We start from the raw sequence: 18,417 nt of genomic DNA, 5'->3' as shown, positions 1-18,417 counted from the left end.
TGAAAATGCCCAAAATACCCATGCAGTTATTTTTGACCAAAATGTTTAATTTCCAAATTTTCTCTTCATATGAATCGCTAGCCCAAACCCTTCTAATCCTTTTTCTGAAATTGATATATTTTCCAAATTTGCCCTTCATATCAATTACTCAAAAGGTATAGCTGCAACTTTAAATTCTCTATTTTTTTGTTATTTATAAAGTTTGTATTGTTTTTTTTCTGCAGAAACCAGCCTCAAATCCTCAATAGTAATTGCATGGGTATTTTGGACATTTTTGTGCCTCTTGTTAGAGGATTCTAATAGAGGGGGTCTACTTGCAATTCTATTAGAAAGTTCAGGGGAGGTGATTGCAATTACCAAACTTAAGGGGAGGTTTCAACAATTTACCATTCTATATTTATAGGCTCGGAATCTGGCCTGGGCCTGGTCTTATATTTTGGGTCTAGGGTCCAGGCTGTGCCATGCCCAGGCTATAGCCCTTACTATGGGTGCTAAGCTCAGCTTGGGCCTGGTCTGGCTGAGCCCTTGATCATCCCTAAGGATAACCCTTAGGTATACCAACAATTGGATAACCAATGCGACAAGGACCAAATTAAGTATTGTGAGGAACATCCTTGAACAGTTTGTGAATAGCTTTGGAAGTATCGATTATGAGTCAGAAAGGAAAGCTAACCTATCCTGTCAAGATGGTGGGTCTCAGTGATAAAGCTAGTTGGTTATTTCAATAATCCTTAAAGTGGATTGAATAAAACAGACGTTGGAGAAACCCCTAGTGCTACAGAACTTTCCCCTTAGAAGTGAAAGAATGGTAGGATCCATCTAATGGACGCCAAGAAGGGTGCGGAATGGGGGGGGGCGAATTTCAAAAAAATTTCCTACCTTCTTCCAACTGGGAATCATATTCCCTAAATTTAGAATACTTTATTCAAGGATCCTATTTGAACCATAAGCAAACCAGATCTGAACCAAAAGGAAACAGAAAGGATTATACCTGATCTGGAGAAATAATATCTCCCAAAGTTGGTGTTCACGCCCAAAGAAGTAATCAAGATCCACTCCTGCTGAAGATGACACAGTTGTGGATGGAACGGAACCTGCAGGGTGCGTCCTACACACTGGATTCTTCACAAGAACCCTCTGGAAACCTTGAACACCGAATCCTTTTGTCTATCTTGCAAGACTATTGTCAAGAACTGCTTTCTTGACTTCCTGTTGCTGCAAAGATCCAATCTTCCAACAGGTAGTGGCGGCGGCTGAAGGAGGAGAAGTCCAGGGACGAAGAGGGCAGAACTGTCTCTTCTCTCTGGAGTCTGTGAGAGATCAAATCTCAGATTGCAGGGTGTGTTTCCTGCTTGCTCAAACCCCTTAGTTCGAAATCTGATATTTTTGCTAGGGTTTTCTTCTCTTTCTTCTTGATTAAGAAACCTCCCAATATTTTGGGAGTTATCCCAATCCAAATCAGTATTTGGATAGAGGTTAATCTTAATTCTATCTGCAGATTAAGTTAGTTAACTCCTGATCTTATCAGGAGGTTACTAGATTCAAATCTAATTTGAATTTGGTCTCTTAGAGTGGATAAAGTCAAGGACCCAATCCTTTTACTAACACTAATCTCAGATTTGCCTTATGAACTGGTGATCATATCAACCCAGTTCGAAATGGGCTTTTGGCCCATTAAGTGTTCAGTGTTTAACTAGTTTCCAACCTGCTGCCCAGTTGGGCTTCTTTGTATGGCATGGGACCCAAGCATTGATCTACACACCAGCCACATGGGTTCGATTCAACCTTTATTACAAGGCCCAACCGAATTCATTGAAAGACTCAGCGACCCCCTTGAGCCCATCACACCCTATGGGCCCAACACTTACATTAAGTGGTCCCTGGGCCAAGCCATCTTATAAAAACCCAGGGATTGTGGGCAAGATTAGCCCATCAGGTATTATCCTAAATGGTCTTACACTTAACCTCTCAGCCCTTAATGATCAAACACTGCCCGACAAGAGAAGACCTCTCTCTCGGCTGCAAGGAACAGTGCCGCACTCTCTACTCACATGGATCCCGGGAATTAAAACCTTTTGCAAATCTTTTGAAACCGTGTATATATATATATATATATATATATGTATATATATATATCTTATTTTTGCAAAACAAAATTCCAACGATTGAAATCAACTGCCGGCAGTTTGGTTTTCATCAGAGAGAGTGCATTCCCGATCATTACCATTGTCCGACAAAGGGGCTGATCCTGTCACTATGACCACTCACTTAGATGAATTCTCAGACTGCCCCAACATGTCTAGGTTTCGACCCCCACTAAGGATCTCACTGATTGACACATCAAAGACAACCCGATCCGACACCTAGTGATGTGTCATAATCGAGTCTAGGGGTCAGGTGTAACTTTCCAGTTTTGCCCATCTGTCTCCAAGGTCTAGGGCAATACTGGAAATCTGGTCCGGTTCAAGGGTTCAAGCAATCCCATATTGCATGTGCCTTGGGTCTTACCCTGATGGCTGAAACAAGCCATCCCAACACTTGGTGGCATATCAGTATCAGCCTCGGCAGGATAAATCTCCCCAGACTTATCCAATGACTGTGAACATTTAAAACTAACACAAGTTTCTATAAGTGTCCAGTTTCAGGGTCTTACATGGAATTATACCAAACAACATGAATCAAACCTGCACTTTAATTTATTTCCACTAAAAAGTACATCAAATCCGATTGAAACTAAGGGCATACAAGACTGTCTAACAAGAAGAAAGTAGAGAAGGAAGTTCAGGGAAGGCTGATGAAGAAGAGCTTACGATGGATGAGGTCCATGAGGTAGAGAAGAATTGTGATTTATAGAAAGTGATAAACAAGGAAATGGAAGTCAGCAAAATTTTGGGGCTGTTTTTCTTAGGAGGGGAGGAGTTCGCCAAGAAAGCATTCAGATCGGTAGATGACAAAAATGGGGAAAAAGAGAGTAAGTGCCATTCCAGTGCTTGATGGCAATTCTAACAATTCTGAAAAGGAAGTGATTGTAGGAGACGGTGGGGCAACTAGCGATGGCAGGGATGCTTTCAAGAAGCAGGAGGATTTATCTGAGGGGATGTTGGTTTCAAATAAGGGTCAAAAGCCAGAGAGGAGTATGGAAGAAGCCATGAAAACACTTAATATAGTTAGGAGATTAAGAGCTCAAAAGAATATAAAAAGTCAATAGAAAGTTCCAGTTTCAAAAGTCTTTGTACGTTTAAAAGGAGGCTTATATGGCATTGGGCCTAAGCTTGTCAAAAAATACAAAAGATCAGAGAAAAGGCGACTAGAAGATTGCTCTCAAAAATCTGATAAGAAGAGTTTTTTGAGTGGGAGTCTTGGTTGGGTTTGGGCAATAGGTGTGGGTTTCCGACAGGTGTTGCAGTATGGTTGGTAGGGTTAATATTGGTTGGTAGGGTTTGGGTTTTGCCTTGGTGTTGTAGTATGGTTTCTTTCTTTTAGCTGGGTCACAATGATTATTCTTGTTTGGGGTTTTCTTTACTTGGGTCTCTGTTTTGCTTCCCCTCGGGTCATTGCTTATCACCTTCCTTTGTAATTGTGTTTTTCATTTAATAAAATTTTTATTTTATCTTCAAAGAAAACCCCTAGTGGTTATTTTTCTCAAGAAAGAAAAATGGGAATAATAACAAAGAAAAAAATAAAAAAACCTTTTTACCTTAAATCTGATTCTAGAATTGCCAAGACTCTTAATAGAAAGGGAAGAGGAAAATTGATATTCCTTGATCTACTACTTCTAAATAAAATAAGGAATGCTAGAAGACTAAAATTCTGAAAGACTCGTGGTGTGAGGATAGGGTCTTAAAAGATATGTTCTCTGACTTGTTTAGAGTGGCCAACAATAAGGAGATTTTAGTGGACTCTTATCATGTTAAGAGAGATTCTCTGACTTGGGCCCCTCCCTATTTTAGAAGAAATTTTAATGATTGGGATGTGTATATGTAAAGAAACTCTTTGTACATAGGGCCATGTATACTTTTTGACCTTTAATACAATTATACTTTATCCTTTTTTTTTTATAAATGATACTTGTAGAAACTAACCTAAAATAAATTCTATATATAAATGTCCTAGCAATCACTAATTTTTTGATTTACTATAAATAGTAAATCAGTTTTTGGTGGAAATAATAAAATAAAGATGTACTAGAATAGTAAGATGTGAGTTAGTTTCTCAAAATCATTAAGTTTTTAAAAGCATTAATAAAAAGAATTTACTAAAAATTCTAGATTTCACAAAAAAATTAATGACGCCTAGGGGTGGATTCGAGCCGAGCCAAGACGAATTGTACAAGGCTCGAGCTCGGTTTGAGTTAGAACCTTGAGCTCGAGCTCGGCTCGAGTCAAAAACTCATAAGCTTGTGCTCAGCTTGGCTCGAGCTCGATTTTGAGAAAAAATATTTTATAAAAATAAAAAATTATATATAAAAAATATTTTTTATTTGATATTTAAAAAATTAAGAATTATAATAATTTTATTATATATATCATTTTCTATATATATATTCAAGCCTGCTCGCGAGCCTCACGAGATGAGCTCTATTAGGCTTGAGCTCGGCTGAAATAGAGCCGAGCTGAGCTCGAGTAGCTCGTGAAAAGCTCAGCTCGTTGCCACCCCTAATGATGCCTTAGATTTGTCTAATAAAGTACTTTTGCAAAAAGGTTCAATACTTCACAAAATATTGAATTTTACAAAAATTTTCAATATTTGATTTGTAATTTCTACATAATTAATCCAATTTTATTTTGTGATGGCACTTATAAAGCCGAGCGAGCCGTGGCACCCGTGGCCTGTAGGTCGGCACGCCCCTTGCATCCCGACCCAGCACGGCCCGACACGGCCCATATATATTATTTTTATATTTATATAATATTATATAAATTATAATTATATAATAATATATAGTATATAATATATTAATAAAATAAATAATTTTTAAATTTTATTATACTAATTTATTTAAATATTATATATATAAGCAATTGTATACACAAAATTCATATAAAATTAAAATTTTAAGTTTTTTGTCAATTTTTTTTAAATAAATAGCTTTTGCCCGATGCACGACCCAACCTGACCCACGGCATAGCACGAGCCTGGGCCATGGGCTGTGTTGGACTGACCCCCAAATTTTTCACCGGGGAGGGTGGCATGGCCCACGAACCAGCACGACACGGCCCGCACAAACCGCCCACGGGTTGTGCCGTGCCGACCTGGCCCAGCCCACTTTACACCTCCAACCATTCAGCACTCTGATGTCTGAGCTAGACCTGAATAGTTTGGGGAAGTGCCAATAACAAAGAGGGTATAGGACTGATGTGGATTGAGGGAATGAATGTGTGGCCAATCCATGGGTTATTGGATGGCTTTGATTGACAACATGGTTCTTCAATATATCCCTATTGCCTGTTCTATTTTCTTGAAAAATTATCCATCAAATCAAAGTGGTACACTAATGGAAGGTGAAGCAAAAGGGTGGAGCACCAAAATGAAGATACAATATATGGGAAAACATCATAAATAACTAAATTATGTGCTACTTACTTGGATAGCAAAATTGTGATAGAAAATTTTAGGTAAATAATCAATTATTGCACTAATGGCGTGGGCAAAATTGTTTTCACGTCTCAAGAAATTTTGGATGCAACTAATTGCCCTTTTGCCTCATCCCACTTGTATGTAAGCTAATTTTATCAACTTGGGTGAGTTGATGGTTGGAGTACTTTTGTGCCCATTGTAGTTGGAAAATCGTCTTACTTTTGATAGAAGTTTTGTGATCTGTTAACGATTAGAAAACAAAACTGTTGTTGACAATGCATTTTATTTGTGTTAAAACTATCGTTAGTTTATGCTTTAGTGCTGTAGGGGCACTTTTGTAATTTTCTTTTTTCATTACGTATTGGGTTGCCCTAGTATAAATACTAATGCTGGTGTTGCCAACCCATCCTTTTGAACTCCAAATTTATGTTTTCTCTCTTCTCTTCTTCCTTCTCTCTTTTTTTTTTTGATCAGTAAAAGTCTTTCATTATGCATCTTTATTCTTCTTAATATAAAATATTTTTATTAAAAATAAAGAAAAAAAAATGAGATCCCCCATTCCTCTACATCCTCCTCCTAGCCCCCCTCCTCTTAAGGAGGCTTATGCCTCTGTGTTCGGGAGGCTTTGTTATGGACGCTTTTATTGGGAAGCAGTATCGCTGCCGATAGCAGCAGTAAAGGGTGTTCTCATCTTATCTAATTCAGTGTCTATCTTATCTGTTTTCAGTAGTATAGATCAGTAGGGAGTCTATGGATTAGTAGGGAGTCTTATCTGTTATGTGTTCTTATCTAAATTCAGTAGTATAGATCAGTAGGAGTCCTCCAAAAAGTAGGATTCTTATCTTCTCGTAATCTCCTATTTAAAGGAGCTAATGATATTCAATAAAGCATCGAATTTCTCAGTCAAGACAGAGTAGAGGAGAGTTGGTGATCTCTTGGACAATCACCATCAAGGTGCCAAGATAGGTACCTCAAGAAAAGGGAGGAACAAGGGGGAACAAGAGGTTCTCCTTGTTGACCGACCTGTGACGAGAACAGAAGTCACATACGATCAACGTTTCCAGATCGGCCAGTGTGGGAAGCAGCGTGGTGGCACCCCCCCATTAAGCGCTTGTCTAGGGCTGAGATGGCAAAACGTCGGGCAAGGGGACAGTGTTTCAACTGTGACGATCTCTATTCGGCGGGACACAGGTGCAAGAGACACTTCTGCCTCCTAGTGGATCAGCAAGAGGAGGATGAGGATGTACCCTCTTCGTTAGAACTCGAGATTTCTCTCCATGCGATCACACGAATAAAAACCTCTCAAACGCGGATAACGGGAAAACCTGTTAGACAGTTTTGTATGCCCTTAGCTTCAATCAGAATGATGTACTTTATGAGTTTATTGTAAATGAATAAAAGTGCATATTTAGTTCATGTTCCCTTGGTATGTTTCTGTGTATCACTCTTAAACTCAAACTGGATACTTAATGAGACTCGTGTTAGTTTATAATGTTCACAATCAATGGGTCAGTCTGGGGAGACCTATCCTGACAAGGCTGACACTGTGGTGCCACCAAGTCGGTTGGGGTGGCCTGTCTCAACTGCTAGGGTGAGACTCTAGGCACATACAGTGTAGGACTAATAAGGCTGACACTGTGGTGCCACCAAGTCGGTTGGGGTGGCCTGTCTCAACTGCTAGGGTGAGACCCTAGGCACATACAGTGTAGGACTAATTGAATCTATGAACTGGACCAAATTTCCAGTATTGCCTTGGACCTTGGAAATTGATGGGCAAAACTGTAAAGTTACACCCGACCCCTAGACTCGATTATGATACTGCACTAGGTGTCAGATTGGGCTGTCTTTGATGTACCAATCAGTGAGATCCTTAGCGGGGGTCAAAACCTGGGTATGTTGGGACAGTTTGAGAATTCATCTGAGTGGGTGATCATAGTGACATGATCAACCCCTTTGTCGGACAAATGTAATGATTGGGGATGCACTCTCACTGATGGAAACCAAGACTGCCGGCAACCTATTTCAATCGTTGAGATTTGTTTTGCAAAATATATTTTATATGAGATATAAAAGTATATATACATTATGATTTCTAAAATGTTTGCAAAAGGTTTTAATTCCCGGGATCCATATAAGCAGAAAGTGCAACACTGTTCCTTGCAGTCGAGGGAGAGGTCCTCTTTTGTCGGGCAGTGTATGATCATTATGGGTTGAGAGGTTAAGTGTAAGACCATTGAGGATAATACATGATGGGCTAATCTTGCATCTGCCCATAGTCCTTGGGTGTTACAAGGTGGTTTGGCCCAGGGACCACTTAGGGTAAGTGTTGGGCTCATAGAGCCCATTTGATGGGTTTCAGGGGGTGCACTGTCCATAACAGTGTATTCGGCCAGGCCTTGTGACAAAGGCTGGGCCGAACCCATGTGGCTGATATGTAGATCAATGCTTGGGTCCCACGCCATACAAGGAAGCCCAACTGGGCAACAGTTAGGAAGGTTAAGTGAGTACATAAGCTTAATGGGCCTAAAGCCCATTTCGAACTGGGCTATTTAATTAGTTAATTAAAGGGGCGAATTCTGAAATGGATTAGCAAATAGGATAGGGTGACCCTATCCACTCAAAGAGTCTAGATCTGAATGTGATTCAGATCTAGAAACCTTCTAATGAGATTAGGAGAAAACTAATCTAATCTGCAGATAAGATAACAAAAGGAGGGGGCGGCAACAAAAGCAGTTCCTAATCCCTGTTCTTGCCGCCCCTGTTTGCCAGTTCGATCTCCAGTTGTGGGAGAAGTCAATATTCGATCTTGACATCAGTTATTTGAGAAAGAATTGATAGGAAGCTGTGCTCACGTGCCATCCTGCTGATTCTTGCGAAGGACAGGGTTCTTGGAGAAGAACATTGTTGATTCTCCTCCATCCTGCACTGCGCCATCTTCAGTGGGAGTAGTCTTTGGATCCTTTCTTGGGCGTGAACACCTTTGTTGGGGGATACTATTTCTCCGTATCAGGTATAATCTCTCCTACTCCTTTGGTTCAGATCTGGTTCAGTTTATGGTTCAAGAATGATCATTGAAAATATGATTTTCTAAAATAGGGAATGCGATTCCCAGTTGAAGGGAGAGAAAAATTTTTGAAATTCGCCCCCTTATTCCGCAATCTTTGGGCGTCCATACGATGGATGTCTCATCCTTTCAAAACCAGTATTGATCCTCGTTGATTCAGGAAGCACACACAATTTTGTAAGCGAGCAAGCTACCCTCCAGCTGAAGTTGCCAATGGAAGTCAAACCACGACTGCAGGTAGCCGTAGAAAACGGTGAAAGAGTACACAACCAGGGCATCTATAAGGACGTCCAAATATAGATCAATTCAGAATCTTTCTTTGTTGATTTGTTTGTGCTATCCTTGGATGGATTTGATATAGTTCTTGGGGTAAAGTGGTTGATCACTCTAGGCTCAATCCTATGGGATTTTAGCGCCCTATTGATGACATTCTGCTTAAACGGGAAGCAAGTCACTTGGCAAGGTAACGTGGTAAAGGCTAAAAACTCACAAGTACATGTGCTTCAAGGTGAGATGATGCAGGCAGCAACCATGGAAAGGCTCCTTGCCGATTTTTCAGACGTGTTCCAAGAACCCAAGGGACTTCCTCCTTCCTGAGCTTGCGATCACCGGATCCCTATGGTGACGGGCTCTGAACCAGTTGTCGTCCGACCTTATCGCTACCCACATCTGTAGAAAGACGAGATTGAGAAGCAATGTGCTGAAATGGTGAAGCAAGGGATCATCTGCCTTAGCTGTTCTCCTTTCTCCTCGCCAGTATTGTTGGTGGCAAAGCGGGATGGCACTTGGAGATTTAGTATTGACTATAGAGAACTCAATAACTGGATTGTCAAGGATAAAGTTCCTATTCCCATTATGGACGAGTTGTTGGATGAACTTCATGGTGCCAAGTATCTCTCCAAACTAAACCTAAGGTCGGGATACTTTCAGGTCCGAATGGCTTCCGAAGACGTTGAGAAGACTGCCTTCAGAACACATCATGGCCACTTTGAGTTTTTAGTTATGCCGTTCGGTCTCACAAACTCCCCATCCACATTCCAATCATTGATGAATGAGGTATTTCAGTCCCACCTTCGCAAGTTTGTTTTAGTGTTCTTTGACGACATTTTAGTCTACAGTAAAACTTGGATAGAACATGTGCATCATCTGAGGATTGTTTTTGAGCTCCTGCGTTGACACAAGCTCTTCCTTAAACGGTCCAAGTGCTCCTTTGGGGAGCGCCATTCATTACTTGGGTCATGTCATTAACGGCAAGGTGTAACGGTGGACAGTTTCAAAATTCAAGCAATCAGGGAATGGCCCAGGTCCAAATCCGCCAAGGCACTCCGCGGTTTCCTCGGTTTGACGGGATATTACCACAAATTCGTACAAAATTATGGCTTGTTGGCTGCCCCATTAACTAACCTACTAAAGAAGAATGCCTTTCATTGGGACGACACGACCGATGCGGCTTTTGCAAGTTTAAGGGATGCCCTCTCCAGTTTTGTAATTACCGAACTTTGATCTTGAGTTTACAGTTGAGTGCGATGCATCCAACATAGGGATTGGTGTCGTACTACAGTAACAAGGGCACCCAATTTGCCTTTTTCAATCGTAAACTTGCTGATCGTCATTTAAAATTGCCAGCCTATGAGCGTGAATTGATCGGGTTAGCTAGAGTAGTCCAACACTGGCGTCCGTACATATGGGGAAGGTCATTCATCGTCAAAATTGATCACTATAGCCTCAAGTACTTGTTGGAGCAGCATCTTACCACTTCTTCCCAACAACATTGGATTAGCAAGCTACTTGGGTTTGATTTTCGGGTCGATTACAAGGCGGGATCTTTAAATCATGCCGCGGATGCATTGTCTAGGCATGACGAGGACACTATGCTTCTTTGTGGGATTTCGCGATCCCGAGTCACCTTATTAGACGACATTAAGAAGGCGGTGCCACAATCAACGGAGTGGACGATACTTGTTCATCAAATTCAAACCGGAACTGCCGACCCCAATTTGTCCCTTCAAGATGGGCTTGTGATGTATAAAGGTTGGGTGCATCTTCCAGCTGATTCCCCTTTAATTCCCTCCATCATCTCCGGTATTCATAACTCCACCCATGAAGGCATTCAGAAGACACTGTATCGCGCCCAAGCAGATTTCCATTGGCAAGGTATGAAAGCTTCTATTAGGGACTTTATCCAAAACTGCTCTACTTGTCAACAACACAAATGGGAAAATCTGCATCCCGCTGGCCTTCTTTAGCCCCTTTTGATCCCAACACAAATATGGGCCGATATCTCCATGGATTTCATAGAGGGACTACCCAAGGTTGGGGGAAAATCGGTTCTTTACGTGGTGGTGGACCGCTTCTCTAAGTATGCCCATTTCATTCCTTTGTGACATCCGTACAATGCTACTTCTGTCGCCCACGTCTTTTTCACCTACATTTTCCGTTTACACAGGTTACCGGAATCGATTGTTTGTGACAGGGACCCAATTTTTACTAGTACCTTCTGGAGGGAATTGTTTTGGTTACATGGTACCACTTTAGCTCTTTCTTCCGCTTATCATCCTCAATCAGATGGTCAAACTGAGGTGGTGAACCGAACGATCGAAATGTATCTCCGTTGTTTTGTTGGGGATCAACCGCGACGGTGGGTTGATTGGCTTCCTTGGGCCGAGTACTGCTATAACACTGCCTATCATTCTTCCCTAGGAATGACACCTTTTCGGGTCGTCTATGGCCGTGAACCTCCTCGTTTGTTGTCCTATGAACCTGGTTCTACTCGTTTGGAGGAGATTGATCGTTCCCTACAAGAGCGAGATGCTCTTCTGGTTGAAGTTTCTCTTCGCTTACAGCAGGCACAATTACGCATGAAGCATGCCTATGACAAGCATCGTCGAGAACTGTCATTTGAACCTGGGCAGTTTGTTTGGTTGAAGCTTCAGCCTTATCGACATTGCTCCTTGAGCCGCAGGGCTGCTCCTAAATTAGCTCCTAAGTTTTATGGACTATTGTTCGCTTTAGGAGCTAATTAGCTCCTAAATTAGCTCATTCCCCAACGTCGGACTATTGTTCGCTTTAGAATTAATCGAGGTGTTCTTGAAGTCCTGGTGGAATGGGCCAACTTACCATTGGCCGAAGCTACTTGGATCCCTTTGACTGAGTTTCAAGACACATTTCTTGGATTCGAGCTTGAGGACAAGCTCTTAGTCCGGGAGGGGAGTAATGTTTATGGACACTTTTATTGGGAAGCAGTATCGCCGCAGACAACAACAGTAAAGGGTGTTCTCATCTTATCTAATTCAGTTCTCATCTTATCTCAGTGTTATCATCTTATCTAATTCAGTGTCTATCTTATCTGTTTTCAGTAGTATAGATCAGTAGGGAGTCTATGGATTAGTAGGGAGTCTTATCTGTTATGTGTTCTTATCTAAATTCAGTAGTATAGATCAGTAGGGGTCCTCCAAAAAGTAGGATTCTTATCTTCTTGTAATCTTCTATTTAAAGGAGCTAATGATATTCAATAAAGCATCGAATTTCTCAGTCAAGACAGAGTAGAGGAGAGTTGGTGATCTCTTGGACAATCACCATTAAGGCGCCAAGATAGGTACCTCAAGAAAAGGGAGGAACAAGGGGGAACAAGAGGTTCTCCCCATTGACCGACTTGTGACGAGATTCTATTTGCGGGCCCTTAACAGGCTTACGCCTCTTGCCTTCTAAACTACGCCTCACGATTCTAGGTAGTGGAACGTCTCTGCATTTTAAAACATTGATAATTACTTAAACATATAGGGTCGGTTTGGTTACCGAACTGAGTTAGTTTATTTTCTCATACAAGCCGAAACCAATAAGTGGTTTTGAAAAATTGGCCAACTCGGGTTGAGTTGGACCGGTTTGGTCGGTTTGACATTTAATGTGAACACCCCTACTTTGCACAAAAATGGTACCTGGAAGTTGGTGGATCTTCTTGAAGGAAAGGAACCCGTGGGGTCTAAGTGGGTGTTTACATTGAAGCAAAGGGTAGATGGCACAATGGAAGGGTATAAAGTTTGGTTAGTGGCGAAAGGGTTCACTCAAGTGTATGTAGTAGATTATGGGGAGACTTTTGCCCTGGTTGCTAAGTTTAATTCTATCAGAGTCCTTTTAGCTCTGGTTGTTAAACCTTGATTGGGATCTCCATCAATTGGATATCGGAAACACTTTCTTGAATGGTGATCTTGTAGAGTCTCTCTCTCTCTCTCTCTCTCTCTCTCTCTCTCTCTCTATATATATATATATATATATATATATATATATATATATAACACAACATTTATTAAAGACTTAATCAAATACAAGAAGAGGTCCCTGATCCTTGATCCCTGAATGCTCCATTTATATTTAGAATCCCTGGATTACTCATGCTACTCCTATCAAAATTTAGTTTTGCTTGGTGCAAGCATAGTTGTCAAGTTGATGCCTAGGCGACAAGGTGCCCTTGGGAGCTCGCCTCGCCTAATCGCCAAGCAATTTTCTATAGTGTATTATAAAAAACTTTTATATTCTTAACTTTTTGAGGTTATAATTATAAAATATACATTATTAAACTAAAATAATCATTTTGTGTGTTAGGGTTTAATCAACACAAACATTGCCAAACGCTATATTGAACCATTAATGACTTCAAAACCTGAACTAATAAGTAAGAACTTAAAATGCTGTCTAATCAACACGACACTTCTTCTTCTTCTTCTCCCACCTATTCTTCTCTTCTTTTCCTATAACAGAAATAGGGGTTCAGCCCCTATATTTTTTTTGAATTTTCTTTTCTTTCTTATTTTTCTTCTCACGAATATGTTGGAAGATGTTGATTTTCTTTACGTTAACATGAATTTTATACTTTTCTTATGAAAATCCATTGCCTAGGCGGGTGACTAGGTGACAAGGCACCCCCTATCTCGTAGCCTCGCCTTGGCGCCTTGAAAACTATGATCTTCACAAAAGGGTTACATCACTTGCGGCATAATGATCTATGTGACAAGTTGGGCATGATTGACATCTATGTCCGAACTTGAGGGGGAGTGTTAAAAGGCTGTTTATAGGCTGTTTGTCTCTTGTTTTTATTTCTGTTTAGTATTGCAGGGGTACTATTGTAATTCTCCCTCTTTTATATTATGTTATGGTTGCCCTAATATAAATACCAAAAAGCTGGCACTGCCAGCACCAAGTTTTGCTCACAGATCTCTCTTTTCTCCCCTTCTCTCTTCTCTTCACTTTCTCTTCTGGATAATAGAAAATATTCATCGAAACATATTTATAAATTAGTTTATATGAAAAAACTATATATATTAAATAGATTATTTCATTTAGTTAGAGAAGGTTATAAATTTAAAAGGAAATTGTTATAAAATTTTAAAAACATGTAAATCATATTATAAAGGAATATATATGCAAATTGGCTATGAGGGAAATGGCATTTATGCCAAACCCATGAAGAAATTGCAAATAAAGTTATATTTTGATCTTATATTATGTATGTATTTGTAATAATGGTTCAGATTCAAGAATATTATTGAAGATCATACAGAAGAGAGAGAAAGAGAGAATATAGAGAAAGAGTTCCAGTTCCCGTTAGGTGGAGACTTATAAATTAGTCCCCATCTAGTGACGTGTCATATATATATATATTCTGTTAGACATAGAGCATAATTACAAGTCTATCCCTATGCAAGTTGTCAAAGGGGACGGACAAGATTATCCTTGCTCAAACATGGGAACTCTGCCCATGTCCCCACACACCTAAATAAAACATAAACTCTAACAATATGTATGGGCATTAGAAAACTAAGGGAAGTAAATACAGCAATGCTTGGAAAATGGCTTTGGAGGTATAATGATCAGCCAAACAGTTTGTGGAGGAAGTAAATTTCAGCAAAGTATAGTCCTACAGCAAGAGATTGGGAGACTGAGAACTCTAGATTCTCATATGGTTGCTCAGTATGGAAGGCAGTTCAAAAAATTGATTCTCAGTTCTTACAAGGAATTAAGTATGAGGTTGGGAATGGTCAAAGGATTCTCTTCTGGAAGGATTTCTGGTGTGAAGGTGGCCTGCTAAAGGACAGATTTCCTGCTCTTTTCGAGGTAGCAGTGGACAAGAATGCAACAGTGGCTGATTATGTGGAATGACAGAATGGGGTATTGGTATGGAAGGATTTCTGGTGTGAAGGTGGCCTGCTAAAGGACAGATTCCTGCTCTTTTCGAGATAGCAGTGGACAAGAATGCAACAGTGGCTGATTATATGGAATGACAGAATGGAGTAATGGTATGGAACCCCCTTTTGCAGAGAAATCTGAATAATTGGGAGATAAACTCATTCTCAGGCTTGCTGCAATCTTTATATAATGTCAAACTAAGCAGAACTGAGGAGGACAAAAGGAAATGGAAGTTTGAAAATTCAGGTATTTTCTCTGTCAGATCCTTCTATAACAGCTTGACAGGGGGGGGGGTGCTTATGCTTTCCCAGATAAGAAAATTTGGAAAAGAAATGTCCCTTCTAAGGTATCATTCTTTGTGTCATCAGTGGTGCTAGACAGAATTCAGACCAGAGATATCCTAGTCAGAAGAGGCATTCAAGTGCAGGATGAAAGTTGTCCCCTGTGCAACAGAAGTACAGAAACCTCTAATCACCTCCTGATTCATTGTCAGTTCACACACTGGATTTTGGGGAATATTCTGGACTTGCTTGGGGTAGAGTTCTGATGTCCAGCTGATGTGAAGAAATTTCTGTTTGCCTGGTGGTTAAAGGGTTTAAACAAGGCTGGAAGAGTGCTATGGAACACCTGTTCTGCTGCTGTGTTTTGGACAGTTTGGTGTGAAAGGAACCAGAGAGTCTTTGAAGGGTGTCAACATACAAAAGAGGAAGTTCTTAAAAATATCATGGGCATTCTGTGTTCGTCGCTGACTAACCACTCACTCTTTAAATCTAGACATACAAGCTCTTTTTTTGACAAAGAGCTCCTTTTTTTTTATCAATAACAAAGAGCTCTTTTTTGGATAGTTTCTTTGTTTGTATTTGCATGTTGGGCTCTTTTTTGTGTGGGTCTAGGGGTTGTTTTTCCTTTAGTACAGTTTCTCATTGTACAGGGAATCAGGCTGATTGTATATCCTTCATGTTTTTTGCGGTTTAATATATTTATTACCTTGCCCTTTTAAAAAAAAAAGTATGAATAAACTAAAATATGTGTAAATGAACTGACAGATCATTTGATTTGGGTAGAGAAAGTTGTAAGCATAAACAAAATACAAAATAATGTTTCAAAAACATAAGATTCATATTAAAAGGTATGTAATTTTAAAAGGATAGTTTCCTGTTACCTGTTCTCAAAAAAAGGAGAAAATTTAGTTTCACTCTCTCTCTCTCTCTTATGCCTTGCCTCTGCTTTTAGCCTTTTAAAACCTTGGTTCAAAGTAGGCCATTCTTTGTGGTCATTGTTTTTATTGAATTAGAATAGTGAAACTTAGGCTCTGTTTGCTACAATATGAAATGGATGGATTTTTTTTTTTTTTGGGGGCTGAAAATATTTGAGCTATAATTTTGACCATTTTACAATAGAAACTATTTTTGCCTTGCCATTTACATAAAACAAATTACAAGTGGTGAAAAACAACACTGCAGAAGGGGCAGAAGTAATAGCTGGAATATTTCGGGCAGAAAAAATTATGCCCATTTTATGTACAGACAAATATAGCCTTAATGGAGCTATTCTTACTTGGGATATATGAGGTGGAATATGGAGCTGTAGATTGGGTATGTGAATTAATAGCCAATTTAGAAGTTCCCCTATCTGATTGATGGCCTGGATTTGCCATCTCAATCATCCATATGATAAAAATTGGTGATGATTAGAAAAGAAATGCCTAAATCCTAATTAACAGGTCTATCAAAAAAATCCTAATTAACAGGATTGATGGATTAGTCTACCCTTTTACACCATTTCATTGAGTACTGACAAATTTATGTCACTAACCATTGTTTAAGGTGCTTTTATTTCTGTCTAATCTCTATGCTGTTTTGTTTCTTACTGTTGTGGTGTCCTTCTCACTGGTTCTTTCTAGTGGATAAGAGTTTCCTCTTCTTTTCATGGATAAGGTTTGAGCATCACTCATAAAAAAACAAGTCTTCGGTTAAGGTGCAATTAGTACCAGTTTTGGTTGGTGCACTTTGAAGTTACCTAAATTATGCTTTTTGTCCTGATTCCAATATACATGCTCTTAGGTAGGTACCTCTGTCTGTTGCTGTTGGTTTTATGCATTTAAATATATGGTTTAAAATGGATCCCCAACCACTATAAGTCTTCCTTGTCTAAAGAAGTTTTCCTGCCATTAATAAGGTTTCTCTTTCAACCATTGGATTTGCGTAAAAAAGGATTCGTGCCAATGCAACACTGAAATGGTAGCCATGATATCAATTTTCCCTTAACAGGGTACTTGGTGCCATGGTAAGCCTCAAGCTAATAAACACGGAAATGCATGTTCAAGTTTAAGAATGGTTACTAATAAAATTTAGGTCCACATCCAGTACCCCTCCCAAGAGCCTGGATATTTTGGACCATCACTGGGTAATGGCTCCTTTTTTCAGTCATCTTTTCTTGAGTCACTACTGTACTAGTTTAAATAAAATTTCTCTTCTTAGACAATTAATTCCCATTGAATTCATTAATAGGTGTTGGGGGAGAAGTATGGTGTTACGTATCTACTGAATAAGAAGGGAATAGGTTACATGCTCATCTATGCAAGCATCAATATTATAAATAAAAGGTCATTACCAAATGTTGGTCGCAGCTATAAGTGATCATAAGTAAATAATAAAAATAAAGAAACAAAGAAACCATAAACTTCTTTTCATTTTTATTTTCATATTTTACATGATTCGTTGCTTTAAGTTTAAACATAAATATGCAAGAAATGTTTGTTGTTTTAGTCTGCAACTGGTGCTATGTTTTTTTCTTTTTTTATTAATTATCCCTTTTACCATCGCCCAGCTCAAAGACATGGCTGAGAGGCTTCCACCTGGGGCCTATGAGACTGAAAGCTTGAGGCCAGTCTACCTACCAAATGGCCTGGATCCAAATGGCATTCATCATCCTGATGCAAATGGAGAGCTCAACTCAAGATCTGATGCAACCCATGACACTCTTTTGGCTTCTACCACAGGAGTCGTATGTGGTGCCATGAATGGAACTCCAGGTCAGGCTCATTTGCCGAGGAATGTACCCGGAGCCCAAGAAACCAATGCCTGCCTACAAAATCAGGGAGTTCTAGCTTCCAACGGGATGGATGACCATGCAGACATGGGATTGCAGAATGGTAATGGAGGAATACATGATAGTAGCAATAGTAGACCTGATGCTGATGGCAGGGAGCCTGAGCCTTTCCAGAATGGTGAGAATGGTATGAAATCCAGGAGTGTCTCTCTAACAGGAAATAGCCATCAAATTGAGGCTGAATGGATCGAACAATATGAACCTGGTGTATATATAACACTTGTGGCCCTACGTGATGGAACTAGAGATCTAAAGAGGGTGCGCTTCAGGTACTTGGGCTCAAACATCCATATTTTCTTATCTTGTGTGTGTGTGGTGGGAATACCTGTTCTGTATAAGGCCCCTTATTTATCATTTATGAATTTGTCAGAAAACGGAAATGATCTTTGTGAACATGTCGCCATGATATGGTCTTGTAGAACTAGATTAGGTCTGAAAGCTAGCATTTGTAATGTTGCAACTAATTTGGAAATGCATCTACTACA

The 18,417-nt window shown here is 39.8% G+C and overlaps 1 protein-coding gene across 2 annotated transcripts in view; it reads left to right on the top strand.

Annotated features, from left to right (window-relative positions):
- LOC148876203 (PH, RCC1 and FYVE domains-containing protein 1-like) overlaps positions 1–18,417 on the top strand; it is a 28,526-nt gene that overhangs the window by 9,089 nt on the left and 1,020 nt on the right. For both annotated transcript variants that reach the window (XR_016105923.1, XM_088966864.1), the window contains exon 8: positions 17,651–18,201. Coding sequence is in view for 1 of the 2 variants with exons in the window: in XM_088966864.1 (XP_088822990.1) it covers positions 17,651–18,201 (551 nt within the window). In the remaining variant the exon portion in view is untranslated. The remainder of the gene's footprint in view (positions 1–17,650; positions 18,202–18,417) is intronic.

The sequence above is a fragment of the Nelumbo lutea genome, chromosome 1 (genome assembly GCF_056320005.1).
Source record: "Nelumbo lutea isolate HS-2025 chromosome 1, American lotus-T2T, whole genome shotgun sequence".
Classification (NCBI taxonomy): Eukaryota; Viridiplantae; Streptophyta; class Magnoliopsida; order Proteales; family Nelumbonaceae; genus Nelumbo; species Nelumbo lutea.
Note: the sequence above shows the minus strand (reverse complement) of the source record. Positions and strands in the feature narration are given on the sequence as shown.